The 15,678-nt window shown below is 52.0% G+C and overlaps 2 protein-coding genes across 2 annotated transcripts in view; both read right to left on the bottom strand.

Annotated features, from left to right (window-relative positions):
- Positions 1-12: 12 nt before the first annotated feature.
- LOC147096587 (NACHT, LRR and PYD domains-containing protein 3-like) lies at positions 13-3,538 on the bottom strand. Its single transcript, XM_085973846.1, has 4 exons — positions 3,513-3,538; positions 3,268-3,438; positions 2,959-3,126; positions 13-2,786 (listed from the first exon to the last, which is right to left on the bottom strand). Exons 1-4 carry the CDS (start codon positions 3,536-3,538, stop codon positions 2,699-2,701), a joined length of 453 nt encoding a protein of 150 aa, XP_085829972.1. The 3' UTR covers positions 13-2,698.
- A 37-nt stretch (positions 3,539-3,575) lies between these two features.
- The window catches only part of LOC147096586 (NACHT, LRR and PYD domains-containing protein 3-like), a 193,048-nt gene continuing 180,945 nt past the window's right edge, over positions 3,576-15,678 (bottom strand). The window contains exons 10-12 of the mRNA XM_085973844.1: positions 4,204-4,290; positions 3,892-4,062; positions 3,576-3,750 (exon numbers count right to left, since the gene is read on the bottom strand). Of these exons, the coding sequence (XP_085829970.1) occupies positions 3,576-3,750; positions 3,892-4,062; positions 4,204-4,290 (433 nt within the window). The remainder of the gene's footprint in view (positions 3,751-3,891; positions 4,063-4,203; positions 4,291-15,678) is intronic.

Below are 15,678 nucleotides of genomic sequence, written 5' to 3'. Positions count from 1 at the left end.
AAAAGCGACGAGTTAGGAAAGTAACTATAGGTTTTTATTGGCTAAATAACAGAGCCCACCCTCGTGGGTGATCGGATACAAGGAGGAATGCCAGCCAGTCGACTACCTTTATACCTGGGCAGGTAGGTGGAGTCATGGGCGGAGTCAGCAGTGGTCAGCCCAGGTATATCAGCGTGACAAGAGGCGACCTCGTATAGTGATACAACAGTGTGACCAGTGATAACCATAGAGTAACGATATAACAGTGATAACTATAGTGTAACGATAGTGAACGATAAAAGTGGTTTACCACAATCACTTGGAATGGTCACACAATGGGAGCAGTGAGGTCATCACTTGGACTGGTCACACAATGGGAGCAGTGAGGTCATCACTTGGCATGGTCACACAATGGGAGCAGTGAGGTCATCACTTGGAATGGTCACACAATGGGAGCAGTGAGGTCATCACTTGGAATGGTCACACAATGGGAGCAGTGACATCATCACTTGGAATGGTCACACAATGGGAGCAGTGAGGTCATCACTTGGACTGTTCACACAATGGGAGCAGTGAGGTCATCACTTGGAATGGTCACACAATGGGAGCAGTGAGGTCATCACTTGGAATGGTCACACAATGGGAGCAGTGAGGTCATCACTTGGAATGGTCACACAATGGGAGCAGTGAGGTCATCACTTGGAATGTTCACACAATGGGAGCAGTGAGGTCATCACTTGGCATGGTCACACAATGGGAGCAGTGAGATCATCACTTGGAATGGTCACACAATGGGAGCAGTGAGGTCATCACTTGGAATGGTCACACAATGGGAGCAGTGAGGTCATCACTTGGAATGGTTACACAATGGGAGCAGTGAGGTCATCACTTGGAATGGTCACACAATGGGAGCAGTGACATCACTCGGACTGGTCACACAATGGGAGCAGTGAGGTCATCACTTGGACTGTTCACACAATGGGAGCAGTGAGGTCATCACTTGGACTGTTCACACAATGGGAGCAGTGAGGTCATCACTTGGACTGTTCACACAATGGGAGCAGTGAGGTCATCACTTGGAATGGTCACACAATGGGAGCAGTGAGGTCATCACTTGAACTGTTCACACAATGGGAGCAGGGAGGTCATCACTTGGAATGGTCACACAATGGGAGCAGTGAGGTCATCACTTGGCATGGTCACACAATGGGAGCAGTGAGGTCATCACTTGGAATGGTCACACAATGGGAGCAGTGAGGTCATCACTTGGAATGGTCACACAATGGGAGCAGTGAGGTCATCACTTGGAATGGTCACACAATGGGAGCAGTGAGGTCATCACTTGGAATGTTCACACAATGGGAGCAGTGAGGTCATCACTTGGAATGGTCACACAATGGGAGCAGTGAGGTCATCACTTGGAATGGTCACACAATGAGAGCAGTGAGGTCATCACTTGGAATGGTCACACAATGGGAGCAGTGAGGTCATCACTTGGAATGTTCACACAATGGGAGCAGTGACAGCATCACTTGGACTGGTCACACAATGGGAGCAGTGAGGTCAACACTTGGAATGTTCACACAATGCGAGCAGTGAGGTCATCACTTGGAATGGTCACACAATGGGAGCAGTGAGGTCATCACTTGGAATGGTCACACAATGAGAGCAGTGAGGTCATCACTTGGAATGGTCACACAATGGGAGCAGTGAGGTCATCACTTGGACTGTTCACACAATGGGAGCAGTGAGGTCATCACTTGGAATGGTCACACAATGGGAGCAGTGAGGTCATCACTTGAACTGTTCACACAATGGGAGCAGGGAGGTCATCACTTGGAATGGTCACACAATGGGAGCAGTGAGGTCATCACTTGGCATGGTCACACAATGGGAGCAGTGAGGTCATCACTTGGAATGGTCACACAATGGGAGCAGTGAGGTCATCACTTGGAATGGTCACACAATGGGAGCAGTGAGGTCATCACTTGGAATGGTCACACAATGGGAGCAGTGAGGTCATCACTTGGAATGTTCACACAATGGGAGCAGTGAGGTCATCACTTGGAATGGTCACACAATGGGAGCAGTGAGGTCATCACTTGGAATGGTCACACAATGAGAGCAGTGAGGTCATCACTTGGAATGGTCACACAATGGGAGCAGTGAGGTCATCACTTGGAATGTTCACACAATGGGAGCAGTGAGGTCATCACTTGGCATGGTCACACAATGGGAGCAGTGAGGTCATCACTTGGAATGGTCACACAATGGGAGCAGTGAGGTCATCACTTGGAATGTTCACACAATGGGAGCAGTGACAGCATCACTTGGACTGGTCACACAATGGGAGCAGTGAGGTCAACACTTGGAATGTTCACACAATGCGAGCAGTGAGGTCATCACTTGGAATGGTCACACAATGGGAGCAGTGAGGTCATCACTTGGAATGGTCACACAATGAGAGCAGTGAGGTCATCACTTGGAATGGTCACACAATGGGAGCAGTGAGGTCATCACTTGGAATGTTCACACAATGGGAGCAGTGAGGTCATCACTTGGAATGGTCACACAATGGGAGCAGTGAGGTCATCACTTGGAATGGTCACACAATGGGAGCAGTGACAGCATCACTTGGAATGGTCACACAATGGGAGCAGTGAGGTCAACACTTGGAATGTTCACACAATGGGAGCAGTGAGGTCATCACTTGGACTGTTCAGACAATCACTCTCAGTCCGGGTCTTGTTCCCCGCAGTAACTCCAGCTGTTTTTTTCCGGATGAACTGAACTGATTCCCCCTCAGCCTGAAACAGATTAAAGATTAAACAGGAAATAAACAGATTGAACAACAGTGTAAATAACCGCGAGACTGGGGGTAATATTTCAATAATAATTACAGACAAATATTACCCAGAAAAGTGACTGAATCCCATTGATATTTTATTTATTACATTAAACATTAACACAAACACTCACCTGATCCGCTCCAGACTCCTGCAGGTCAGTATGAGGCGGCGGAGAGCGGGGACAGATCGGTCTGTGAAGGAGTTTCCTCCCAGGTTCAGATCCGTCAGTGAGCGGTTTGTACTGAGAGCGGAGGCGAGATCCTCGGCACAAGAATCTGTGAGACCGATTTCATCCAGCCTGGGGATCAGAGAGAGAAATAACCGGAATCAGAGTCAATCCCCAGAGTTTATTAATAACACTATTACTGATACTAATAATAATGTTCAGTGTCAGACATCCAGTTATTATAAACACAATCTCACACAGTCTGGTACTTACCCCAGTCTCTGTATTTTACAGTCCGGGTTCCTCAGAGCCACAGACAGTAGTTTCACTCCTGAATCTCCCAGTTTATTATGACTCAGGCTCAGATCCGTCAGTGAGCGGTTTGTACTGAGAGCAGAGGCGAGATCCTCGGCACAAGAATCTGTGAGACCGACTCTCCATAGACTGGGGATCAGAGAGAGAAATAACAGGAATCAGAGTCAATCCCCAGAGTTTATTAATAACACTATTACTGATACTAATAATAATGTTCAGTGTCAGACATCCAGTTATTATAAACACAATCTCACACAGTCTGGTACTTAATCCAGTGTCTGTATTTTACAGTCCGGGTTCCTCAGAGCCGCAGACAGTAGTTTCACTCCTGAATCTCCCAGTTTATTACAACTCAGGTTCAGATCCGTCAGTGAGCGGTTTGTACTGAGAGCGGAGGCGAGATCCTCGGCACAAGAATCTGTGAGACCGACTCTCCATAGACTGGGGATCAGAGAGAGAAATAACAGGAATCAGAGTAAATCCCCAGAGTTTATTAATAACACTATTACTGATACTAATAATAATGTTCAGTGTCAGACATCCAGTTATTATAAACACAATCTCACACAGTCTGGTACTTACTCCAGTTTCTGTATTTTACAGTCCGGGTTCCTCAGAGCCACAGACAGTAGTTTCACTCCTGAATCTCCCAGTTTATTATCACTCAGGTTCAGATCCGTCAGTGAGCGGTTTGTACTGAGAGCGGAGGCGAGATCCTCGGCACAAGAATCTGTGAGACCGACATTACCCAGCCTGGGGATCAGAGAGAGAAATAACAGGAATCAGAGTCAATCCCCAGAGTTTATTAATAACACTATTACTGATACTAATAATAATGTCCAGTGTCAGACATCCAGTTATTATAAACACAATCTCACACAGTCTGGTACTTACTGCAGTTTCTGTATTTTACAGTCCGGGTTCCTCAGAGCCACAGACAGTAGTTTCACTCCTGAATCTCCCAGTTTATTGCCATTCAGCCTAAAAAGAAACAGAGAGAGAAACAAACTGAATCAAAGTCCGGATCTGATATACTTTTCTCTCTGGGATATTACAGCAATCACTGAAAGTACTTCAGGAAATTAATCACCCGCTTTTCCCCATCGGCAACAGTCGGCGGGGCTGGGGCTGGTGGAGGGTCGGGCGGGGGCCTGGGTCGGGGGAGGGTCGGGCGGGGGCCTGGGTCGGGGGAGGGTCGGGCGGGGGCCAGGGTGGGGTTGGTGTTGGGTGCGGCCGGGGTCGGGGGAGGGTTGGGAGTTTCGGGGCCGGGGTCGGCAGAGGGTCAGGTGGGTCCAGGGTCGGCAGAGGGTAGGGCGGGGCCAGGCTGGGGCAGGGTCAGGCGGGGCCGGCGGAGGGTCGGCAGAGGGTTGGGCGGGGCCCGGGGCAGGGTCGGGTGGAGGGTCGGGCCGGTGGAGGGTCGGGCAGGGCCGGGGTTGGGCGGGGCCAGGGTCGGGCCGGGGACAGCGGAGGGTCGGGCGGAGGGTCGGCAGAGGGTCGGGCGGGGCCCGGGGCAGGGTCGGGCGGAGGGTCGGGCCGGTGGAGGGTCGGGCAGGGCCGGGGTTGGGCGGGGCCAGGGTCGGGCCGGGGACAGCGGAGGGTCGGGCGGGGCCGGGGCAGGGTCGGGCGGGGCTGGCGGAGGGTCGGCAGAGGGTCGGCAGAGGGTCGGCAGAGGGTCGGCAGAGGGTCGGCAGAGGGTCGGGCGGGGCCCGGGGCAGGGTCGGGCGGAGGGTCGGGCTGGTGGAGGGTTGGGCGGGGCCAGGGTCGGGCCGGGGACAGCGGAGGGTCGGGCGCGGCCGGGGCAGGGTCGGGCGGGGCCGGGGTCGGGCGGGGCTGGCGGAGGGTCGGGCGGGGCCGGGCTGGGGCAGGGTCAGGCGGGGCCGGCGGAGGGTCGGCAGAGGGTTGGGCGGGGCAGGGTCGGGCGGGGCTGGCGGAGGGTCAGGCGGGGCCGGCGGAGGGTCGGCAGAGGGTTGGGCGGGGCAGGGTCGGGCGGAGGGTCGGGCCGGCGGAGGGTCGGGCGGGGCCGGGGTTGGGCGGGGCCAGGCCGGGGACAGCGGAGGGTCGGGCGGGGCTGGCGGAGGGTCGGCAGAGGGTCGGGCGGGGCCCGGGGCAGGGTCGGGCCGGCGGAGGGTCAGGCAGGGCCGGGGTTGGGCCGGCGGAGGGTCGGGCGGGGCCGGGTCAGGTCGCCGGAGGGTCGGGCGGGGCTGGGGTCGGCGGAGGATCGGGTGGGGCCGGCGGAGGATCGGTGGAGGGTCGGTTGAGGTCGGTGGAGGGTCGGGGGCGGGTCGGTGTGTCCGGGGTCGGGGGTCGCGGCCTCACTCTGGGGAATTGGGGGAAGCGGGTTTGATGACACACATTGACTTTGCCCATTGTGCTCTGTGTTCTACAGTATTGAGGTTCTACAAACACTGACATCAGCACAGAGGAGCTCGGCTGCACCCAGGCTCTCCCAGAACTCCCTCTAGATGATTATGGAGGGAGCCACAGCCCGCAGGGAGGTTCTCGTCTCTTCCAAGGAGCGGAAGAGACCAACACAGCCTGGGTGCACATTGCACCGTGGGGCTCAAGAAGGGATGTCATCGGGAGGACCAGCCTGCAGTGACACAAACCTTTCAATGATCTCAGTAGATCACAAAACGTTACTGCAAAGCCTCACTTAACCTCATCAGGCTGTGCCTCTCATCACATCCCCATCACTCTGCCTTCCCCACCCTACTCCTGAACATCCTTACTCTCACCAACTTACCCTGCACCTCCACCCATCTCTCTCTATATTATCACATCCCCATCACTCTGCCTTCCCCACCCTACTCCTGAACATCCTTACTCTCACCAACTTACCCTGCACCTCCACCCATCTCTCTCTATATTATCACATCCCCATCACTCTGCCTTCCCCACCCTACTCCTGAACATCCTTACTCTCACCAACTTACCCTGCACCTCCACCCATCTCTCTCTATATTATCACATCCCCATCACTCTGCCTTCCCCACCCTACTCCTGAACATCCTTACTCTCACCAACTTACCCTGCACCTCCACGCATCTCCCTCTATATTATCACATCCCCATCACTCTGCCTTCCCCACCCTACTCCTGAACATCCTTACTCTCACCAACTTACCCTGCACCTCCACCCATCTCTCTCTGTATTATCACATCCCCATCACTCTGCCTTCCCCACCCTACTCCTGAACATCCTTACTCTCACCAACTTACCCTGCACCTCCACCCATCTCTCTCTATATTATCACATCCCCATCACTCTGCCTTCCCCACCCTACTCCTGAACATCCTTACTCTCACCAACTTACCCTGCACCTCCACCCATCTCTCTCTATATTATCACATCCCCATCACTCTGCCTTCCCCACCCTACTCCTGAACATCCTTACTCTCACCAACTTACCCTGCACCTCCACCCATCTCTCTCTATATTATCACATCCCCATCACTCTGCCTTCCCCACCCTACTCCTGAACATCCTTACTCTCACCAACTTACCCTGTACCTCCACCCATCTCTCTCTATATTATCACATCCCCATCACTCTGCCTTCCCCACCCGACTCCTGAACATCCTTACTCTCACCAACTTACCCTGCACCTCCACCCATCTCTCTCTAGATTATCACATCCCCATCACTCTGCCTTCCCCACCCTACTCCTGAACATCCTTACTCTCACCAACTTACCCTGCACCTCCACCCATCTCTCTCTATATTATCACATCCCCATCACTCTGCCTTCCCCACCCTACTCCTGAACATCCTTACTCTCACCAACTAACCCTGCACCTCCACCCATCTCTCTCTATATTATCACATCCCCATCACTCTGCCTTCCCCACCCTACTCCTGAACATCCTTACTCTCACCAACTTACCCTGCACCTCCACCCATCTCTCTCTATATTATCACATCCCCATCACTCTGCCTTCCCCACCCTACTCCTGAACATCCTTCCTCTCACCAACTTACCTTGCACCTCCACCCATCTCTCTCTATATTATCACATCCCCATCACTCTGCCTTCCCCACCCTACTCCTGAACATCCTTACTCTCACCAACTTACCCTGCACCTCCACCCATCTCTCTCTATATTATCACATCCCCATCACCCTGCCTTCCCCACCCTACTCCTGAACATCCTTACTCTCACCAACTTACCCTGCACCTCCACCCATCTCTCTCTATATTATCACATCCCCATCACTCTGCCTTCCCCACCCTACTCCTGAACATCCTTACTCTCACCCACTTACCCTGCACCTCCACCCATCTCTCTCTATATTATCACATCCCCATCACTCTGCCTTCCCCACCCTACTCCTGAACATCCTTGCTCTCACCAACTTACCCTGCACCTCCACCCATCTCTCTCTATATTATCACATCCCCATCACTCTGCCTTCCCCACCCTACTCCTGAACATCCTTACTCTCACCAACTTACCCTGCACCTCCACCCATCTCTCTCTATATTATCACATCCCCATCACTCTGCCTTCCCCACCCTACTCCTGAACATCCTTACTCTCACCAACTTACCCTGCACCTCCACCCATCTCTCTCTATATTATCACATCCCCATCACTCTGCCTTCCCCACCCTACTCCTGAACATCCTTACTCTCACCAACTTACCCTGCACCTCCACCCATCTCTCTCTATATTATCACATCCCCATCACTCTGCCTTCCCCACCCTACTCCTGAACATCCTTACTCTCACCAACTTACCCTGCACCTCCACCCATCTCTTTCTATATTATCACATCCCCATCACTCTGCCTTCCCCACCCTACTCCTGAACATCCTTACTCTCACCAACTTACCCTGCACCTCCACCCATCTCTCTCTATATTATCACATCCCCATCACTCTGCCTTCCCCACCCTACTCCTGAACATCCTTACTCTCACCAACTTACCCGGCACCTCCACCCATCTCTCTCTGTATTATCACATCCCCATCACTCTGCCTTCCCCACCCTACTCCTGAACATCCTTACTCTCACCAACTTACCCTGCACCTCCACCCATCTCTCTCTATATTATCACATCCCCATCACTCTGCCTTCCCCATCCTACTCCTGAACATCCTTACTCTCACCAACTTACCCTGCACCTCCACCCATCTCTCTCTATATTATCACATCCCCATCACTCTGCCTTCCCCACCCTACTCCTGAACATCCTTACTCTCACCAACTTACCCTGCACCTCCACCCATCTCTCTCGATATTATCACACCCCCATCACTCTGCCTTCCCCACCCTACTCCTGAACATCCTTACTCTCACCAACTTACCCTGCACCTCCACCCATCTCTCTCTATATTATCACATCCCCATCACTCTGCCTTCCCCACCCTACTCCTGAACATCCTTACTCTCACCAACTGACCCTGCACCTCCACCCATCTCTCTCTATATTATCACATCCCCATCACTCTGCCTTCCCCATCCTACTCCTGAACATCCTTACTCTCACCAACTTACCCTGCACCTCCACCCATCTCTCTCTATATTATCACATCCCCATCACTCTGCCTTCCCCACCCTACTCCTGAACATCCTTACTCTCACCAACTTACCCTGCACCTCCACCCATCTCTCTCTATATTATCACATCCCCATCACTCTGCCTTCCCCACCCTACTCCTGAACATCCTTACTCTCACCAACTTACCCTGCACCTCCACCCATCTCTCTCTATATTATCACATCCCCATCACTCTGCCTTCCCCACCCTACTCCTGAATATCCTTACTCTCACCAACTTACCCTGCACCTCCACCCATCTCTCTCTATATTATCACATCCCCATCACTCTGCCTTCCCCACCCTACTCCTGAACATCCTTACTCTCACCAACTTACCCTGCACCTCCACCCATCTCTCTCTATATTATCACATCCCCATCACTCTGCCTTCCCCACCCTACTCCTGAACATCCTTACTCTCACCAACTTACCCTGCACCTCCAACCATCTCTCTATATTATCACATCCCCATCACTCTGCCTTCCCCACCCTACTCCTGAACATCCTTACTCTCACCAACTTACCCTGCACCTCCACCCATCTCTCTCTATATTATCACATCCCCATCACTCTGCCTTCCCCACCCTACTCCTGAACATCCTTACTCTCACCAACTTACCCTGCACCTCCACCCATCTCTCTCTATATTATCACATCCCCATCACTCTGCCTTCCCCACCCTACTCCTGAACATCCTTACTCTCACCAACTTCCCCTGCACCTCCACCCATCTCTCTCTATATTATCACATCCCCATCACTCTGCCTTCCCCACCCTACTCCTGAACATCCTTACTCTCACCAACTTACCCTGCACCTCCACCCATCTCTCTCTATATTATCACATCCCCATCACTCTGCCTTCCCCACCCTACTCCTGAACATCCTTACTCTCACCAACTTACCCTGCACCTCCACCCACCTCTCTCTATATTATCACATCCCCATCACTCTGCCTTCCCCACCCTACTCCTGAACATCCTTACTCTCACCAACTTACCCTGCACCTCCACCCATCTCTCTCTATATTATCACATCCCCATCACTCTGCCTTCCCCACCCTACTCCTGAACATCCTTACTCTCACCAACTTACCCTGCACCTCCACCCATCTCTCTCTATATTATCACATCCCCATCACTCTGCCTTCCCCACCCTACTCCTGAACATCCTTACTCTCACCAACTTACCCTGCACCTCCACCCATCTCTCTCTATATTATCACATCCCCATCACTCTGCCTTCCCCACCCTACTCCTGAACATCCTTACTCTCACCAACTTACCCTGCACCTCCACCCATCTCTCTCTATATTATCACATCCCCATCACTCTGCCTTCCCCACCCTACTCCTGAACATCCTTACTCTCACCAACTTCCCCTGCACCTCCACCCATCTCTCTCTATATTATCACATCCCCATCACTCTGCCTTCCCCACCCTACTCCTGAACATCCTTACTCTCACCAACTTACCCTGCACCTCCACCCATCTCTCTCTATATTATCACATCCCCATCACTCTGCCTTCCCCACCCTACTCCTGAACACCCTTACTCTCACCAACTTACCCTGCACCTCCACCCATCTCTCTCTATATTATCACATCCCCATCACTCTGCCTTCCCCACCCTACTCCTGAACACCCTTACTCTCACCAACTTACCCTGCACCTCCACCCATCTCTCTCTATATTATCACATCCCCATCACCCTGCCTTCCCCACCCTACTCCTGAATATCCTTACTCTCACCAACTTACCCTGCACCTCCACCCATCTCTCTCTATATTATCACATCCCCATCACTCTGCCTTCCCCACCCTACTCCTGAACATCCTTACTCTCACCAACTTACCCTGCACCTCCACCCATCTCTCTCTATATTATCACATCCCCATCACTCTGCCTTCCCCACCCTACTCCTGAACATCCTTACTCTCACCAACTTACCCTGCACCTCCACCCATCTCTCTCTATATTATCACATCCGCATCACTCTGCCTTCCCCACCCTACTCCTGAACACCCTTACTCTCACCAACTTACCCTGTACCTCCACCCATCTCTCTCTATATTATCACATCCCCATCACTCTGCCTTCCCCACCCTACTCCTGAACATCCTTACTCTCACCAACTTACCCTGCACCTCCACCCATCTCTCTATATTATCACATCCCCATCACTCTGCCTTCCCCACCCTGCTCCTGAACATCCTTACTCTCACCAACTTACCCTGCACCTCCCCCCATCTCTCTCTATATTATCACATCCCCATCACTCTGCCTTCCCCACCCTACTCCTGAACATCCTAACTCTCACCAACTTACCCCGCACCTCCACCTATCTCTCTCTATATTATCACATCCCCATCACTCTGCCTTCCCCACCCTACTCCTGAACATCCTTACTCTCACCAACTTACCCTGCACCTCCACCCATCTCTCTCTATATTATCACATCCCTATCACTCTGCCTTCCCCACCCTACTCCTGAACATCCTTACTCTCACCAACTTACCCTGCACCTCCACCCATCTCTCTCTATATTATCACATCCCCATCACTCTGCCTTCCCCACCCTACTCCTGAACATCCTTACTCTCACCAACTTACCCTGCACCTCCACCCATCTCTCTCTATATTATCACATCCCCATCACTCTGCCTTCCCCACCCTACTCCTGAACATCCTTACTCTCACCAAATTACCCTGCACCTCCACCCATCTCTCTCCATATTATCACATCCCCATCACTCTGCCTTCCCCACCCTACTCCTGAACATCCTTACTCTCACCAACTTACCCTGCACCTCCACCCATCTCTCTCTATATTATCACATCCCCATCACTCTGCCTTCCCCACCCTACTCCTGAACATCCTTACTCTCACCAACTTACCCTGCACCTCCACCCATCTCTCTCTATATTATCACAAACCCCATCACTCTGCCTTCCCCACCCTACTCCTGAACATCCTTACTCTCACCAACTTACCCTGCACCTCCACCCATATCTCTCTATATTATCACATCCCCATCACTCTGCCTTCCCCACCCTACTCCTGAACATCCTTACTCTCACCAACTTACCCTGCACCTCCACCCATCTCTCTCTATATTATCACATCCCCATCACTCTGCCTTCCCCACCCTACTCCTGAACATCCTTACTCTCACCAACTTACCCTGCACCTCCACCCATCTCTCTCTATATTATCACATCCGCATCACTCTGCCTTCCCCACCCTACTCCTGAACATCCTTACTCTCACCAACTTAACCTGCACCTCCACCCATCTCTCTCTATATTATCACATCCCCATCACTCTGCCTTCCCCACCCTACTCCTGAACATCCTTACTCTCACCAACTTACCCTGCACCTCCACCCATCTCTCTCTATATTATCACATCCCCATCACTCTGCCTTCCCCACCCTACTCCTGAACATCCTTACTCTCACCAACTTACCTTGCACCTCCACCCATCTCTCTCTATATTATCACATCCCCATCACTCTGCCTTCCCCACCCTACTCCTGAACATCCTTACTCTCACCAACTTGCCCTGCACCTCCACCCATCTCTCTCTATATTATCACATCCCCATCACTCTGCCTTCCCCACCCTACTCCTGAACATCCTTACTCTCACCAACTTACCCTGCACCTCCACCCATCTCTCTCTATATTATCACATCCCCATCACTCTGCCTTCCCCACCCTACTCCTGAACGTCGTTACTCTCACCAACTTACCCTGCACCTCCACCCATCTCTCTCTATATTATCACATCCCCATCACTCTGCCTTCCCCACCCTACTCCTGAACATCCTTACTCTCACCAACTTACCCTGTACCTCCACCCATCTCTCTCTATATTATCACATCCCCATCACTCTGCCTTCCCCACCCTACTCCTGAACATCCTTACTCTCACCAACTTACCCTGCACCTCCACCCATCTCTCTCTATATTATCACATCCCCATCACTCTGCCTTCCCCACCCTACTCCTGAACATCCTTACTCTCGCCAACTTACCCTGCACCTCCACCCATCTCTCTCTATATTATCACATCCCCATCACTCTGCCTTCCCCACCCTACTCCTGAACATCCTTACTCTCACCAACTTACCCTGCACCTCCACCCATCTCTCTCTATATTATCACATCCCCATCACTCTGCCTTCCCCACCCTACTCCTGAACATCCTTACTCTCACCAACTTACCTTCACCTCCACCCATCTCTCTCTGTATTATCACATCCCCATCACTCTGCCTTCCCCACCCTACTCCTGAACATCCTTACTCTCACCAACTTACCCTGCACCTCCACCCATCTCTCTCTATATTATCACATCCCCATCATTCTGCCTTCCCCACCCTACTCCTGAACATCCTTACTCTCACCAACTTACCCTGCACCTCCACCCATCTCTCTCTATATTATCACATCCCCATCACTCTGCCTTCCCCACCCTACTCCTGAACATCCTTACTCTCACCAACTTACCTTGCACCTCCACCCATCTCTCTCTATATTATCACATCCCCATCACTCTGCCTTCCCCACCCTACTCCTGAACATCCTTACTCTCACCCACTTACCCTGCACCTCCACCCATCTCTCTCTATATTATCACATCCCCATCACTCTGCCTTCCCCACCCTACTCCTGAACATCCTTACTCTCACCAACTTACCCTGCACCTCCCCCCATCTCTCTCTATATTATCACAGCCCCATCACACTGCCTTCCCCACCCTACTCCTGAACATCCTTACTCTCACCAACTTACCCTGCACCTCCACCCATCTCTCTCTATATTATCACATCCCCATCACTCTGCCTTCCCCACCCTACTCCTGAACATCCTTACTCTCACCAACTTACCCTGCACCTCCACCCATCTCTCTCTATATTATCACATCCCCATCACTCTGCCTTCCCCACCCTACTCCTGAACATCCTTACTCTCACCAACTTACCCTGCACCTCCACCCATCTCTCTCTATATTATCACATCCCCATCACTCTGCCTTCCCCACCCTACTCCTGAACATCCTTACTCTCACCAACTTACCCTGCACCTCCACCCATCTCTCTCTATATTATCACATCCCCATCACTCTGCCTTCCCCACCCTACTCCTGAACATCCTTACTCTCACCAACTTACCCTGCACCTCCACCTATCTCTCTCTATATTATCCCATCCCCATCACTCTGCCTTCCCCACCCTACTCCTGAACATCCTTACTCTCACCAACTTACCCTGCACCTCCACCCATCTCTCTCTATATTATCACATGCCCATCACTCTGCCTTCCCCACCCTACTCCTGAACATCCTTACTCTCACCAACTTACCCTGCACCTCCACCCATCTCTCTCTATATTATCACATCCCCATCACTCTGCCTTCCCCACCCTACTCCTGAACATCCTTACTCTCACCAACTTACCCTGCACCTCCACCCATCTCTCTCTATATTATCACATCCCCATCACTCTGCCTTCCCCACCCTACTCCTGAACATCCTTACTCTCACCAACTTACCCTGCACCTCCCCCCATCTCTCTCTATATTATCACAGCCCCATCACACTGCCTTCCCCACCCTACTCCTGAACATCCTTACTCTCACCAACTTACCCCGCACCTCCACCCATCTCTCTCTATATTATCACATCCCCATCACTCTGCCTTCCCCACCCTACTCCTGAACATCCTTACTCTCACCAACTTACCCTGCACCTCCACCCATCTCTCTCTATATTATCACATCCCCATCACTCTGCCTTCCCCACCCTACTCCTGAACATCCTTACTCTCACCAACTTACCCTGCACCTCCACCCATCTCTCTCTATATTATCACATCCCCATCACTCTGCCTTCCCCACCCTACTCCTGAACATCCTTACTCTCACCAACTTACCCTGTACCTCCACCCATCTCTCTCTATATTATCACATCCCCATCACTCTGCCTTCCCCACCCTACTCCTGAACATCCTTACTCTCACCAACTTACCCTGCACCTCCACCCATCTCTCTCTATATTATCACATCCCCATCACTCTGCCTTCCCCACCCTACTCCTGAACATCCTTACTCTCACCAACTTACCTTGCACCTCCACCCATCTCTCTCTATATTATCACATCCCCATCACTCTGCCTTCCCCACCCTACTCCTGAACATCCTTACTCTCACCAACTTACCCTGCACCTCCACCCATCTCTCTCTATATTATCACATCCCCATCTCACGAGCCACCCCTCACACTCACCCTAGTCCAATCATACCAACTAACAACACACAAGGATAGGCAATTGTGTGTTTTAGCCAATGTTCATGTGAAGTTTCTGTTAATGTGGTGTCAAACATTGAAATCTTTATTTTCAACACTTTCCGTTCTTCGACAGATTTGTGTACATGTTTGGAAGTGGCTTAGTGAGTTGCAGTGAATGGTGAGACATAACGGAACTCCTCGCAATGTTGATGAGTGTGACAGGAATGGTTTGGGCATTGCAGGGATGCTTTGTGTTGTTGGTGTGGGCTGGTGTTAACCTGGCGCATCATGTGTCATCCAGGGCATGCAGTGCCAAGTGAAGAAATTCTGGCCATGGTGAGGCCATCTCTGGTGACCCGGTCAGCAATGTGGCCGGGTGTTGATGCCCTCTGTGCGGTGCAGCATCAGGACTTGTGGAGAAGGTTGGTGTTGTTGTTGGTGCTGCTGGTGTGCCTGGTGCTGCTGGTGTTGGGGCTGATCGTGGTGAGACTCTGAGGCCCAAGGTGAGACAGTATAAACCAGACCCATGCTGGT

Source organism: Somniosus microcephalus, unplaced genomic scaffold (assembly GCF_052327205.1).
Source record: "Somniosus microcephalus isolate GS21.2 unplaced genomic scaffold, FLI_Smic_1.0 unresolved_chr1, whole genome shotgun sequence".
Classification (NCBI taxonomy): Eukaryota; Metazoa; Chordata; class Chondrichthyes; order Squaliformes; family Somniosidae; genus Somniosus; species Somniosus microcephalus.
This window is presented reverse-complemented; position numbering and strand designations above follow the sequence as displayed.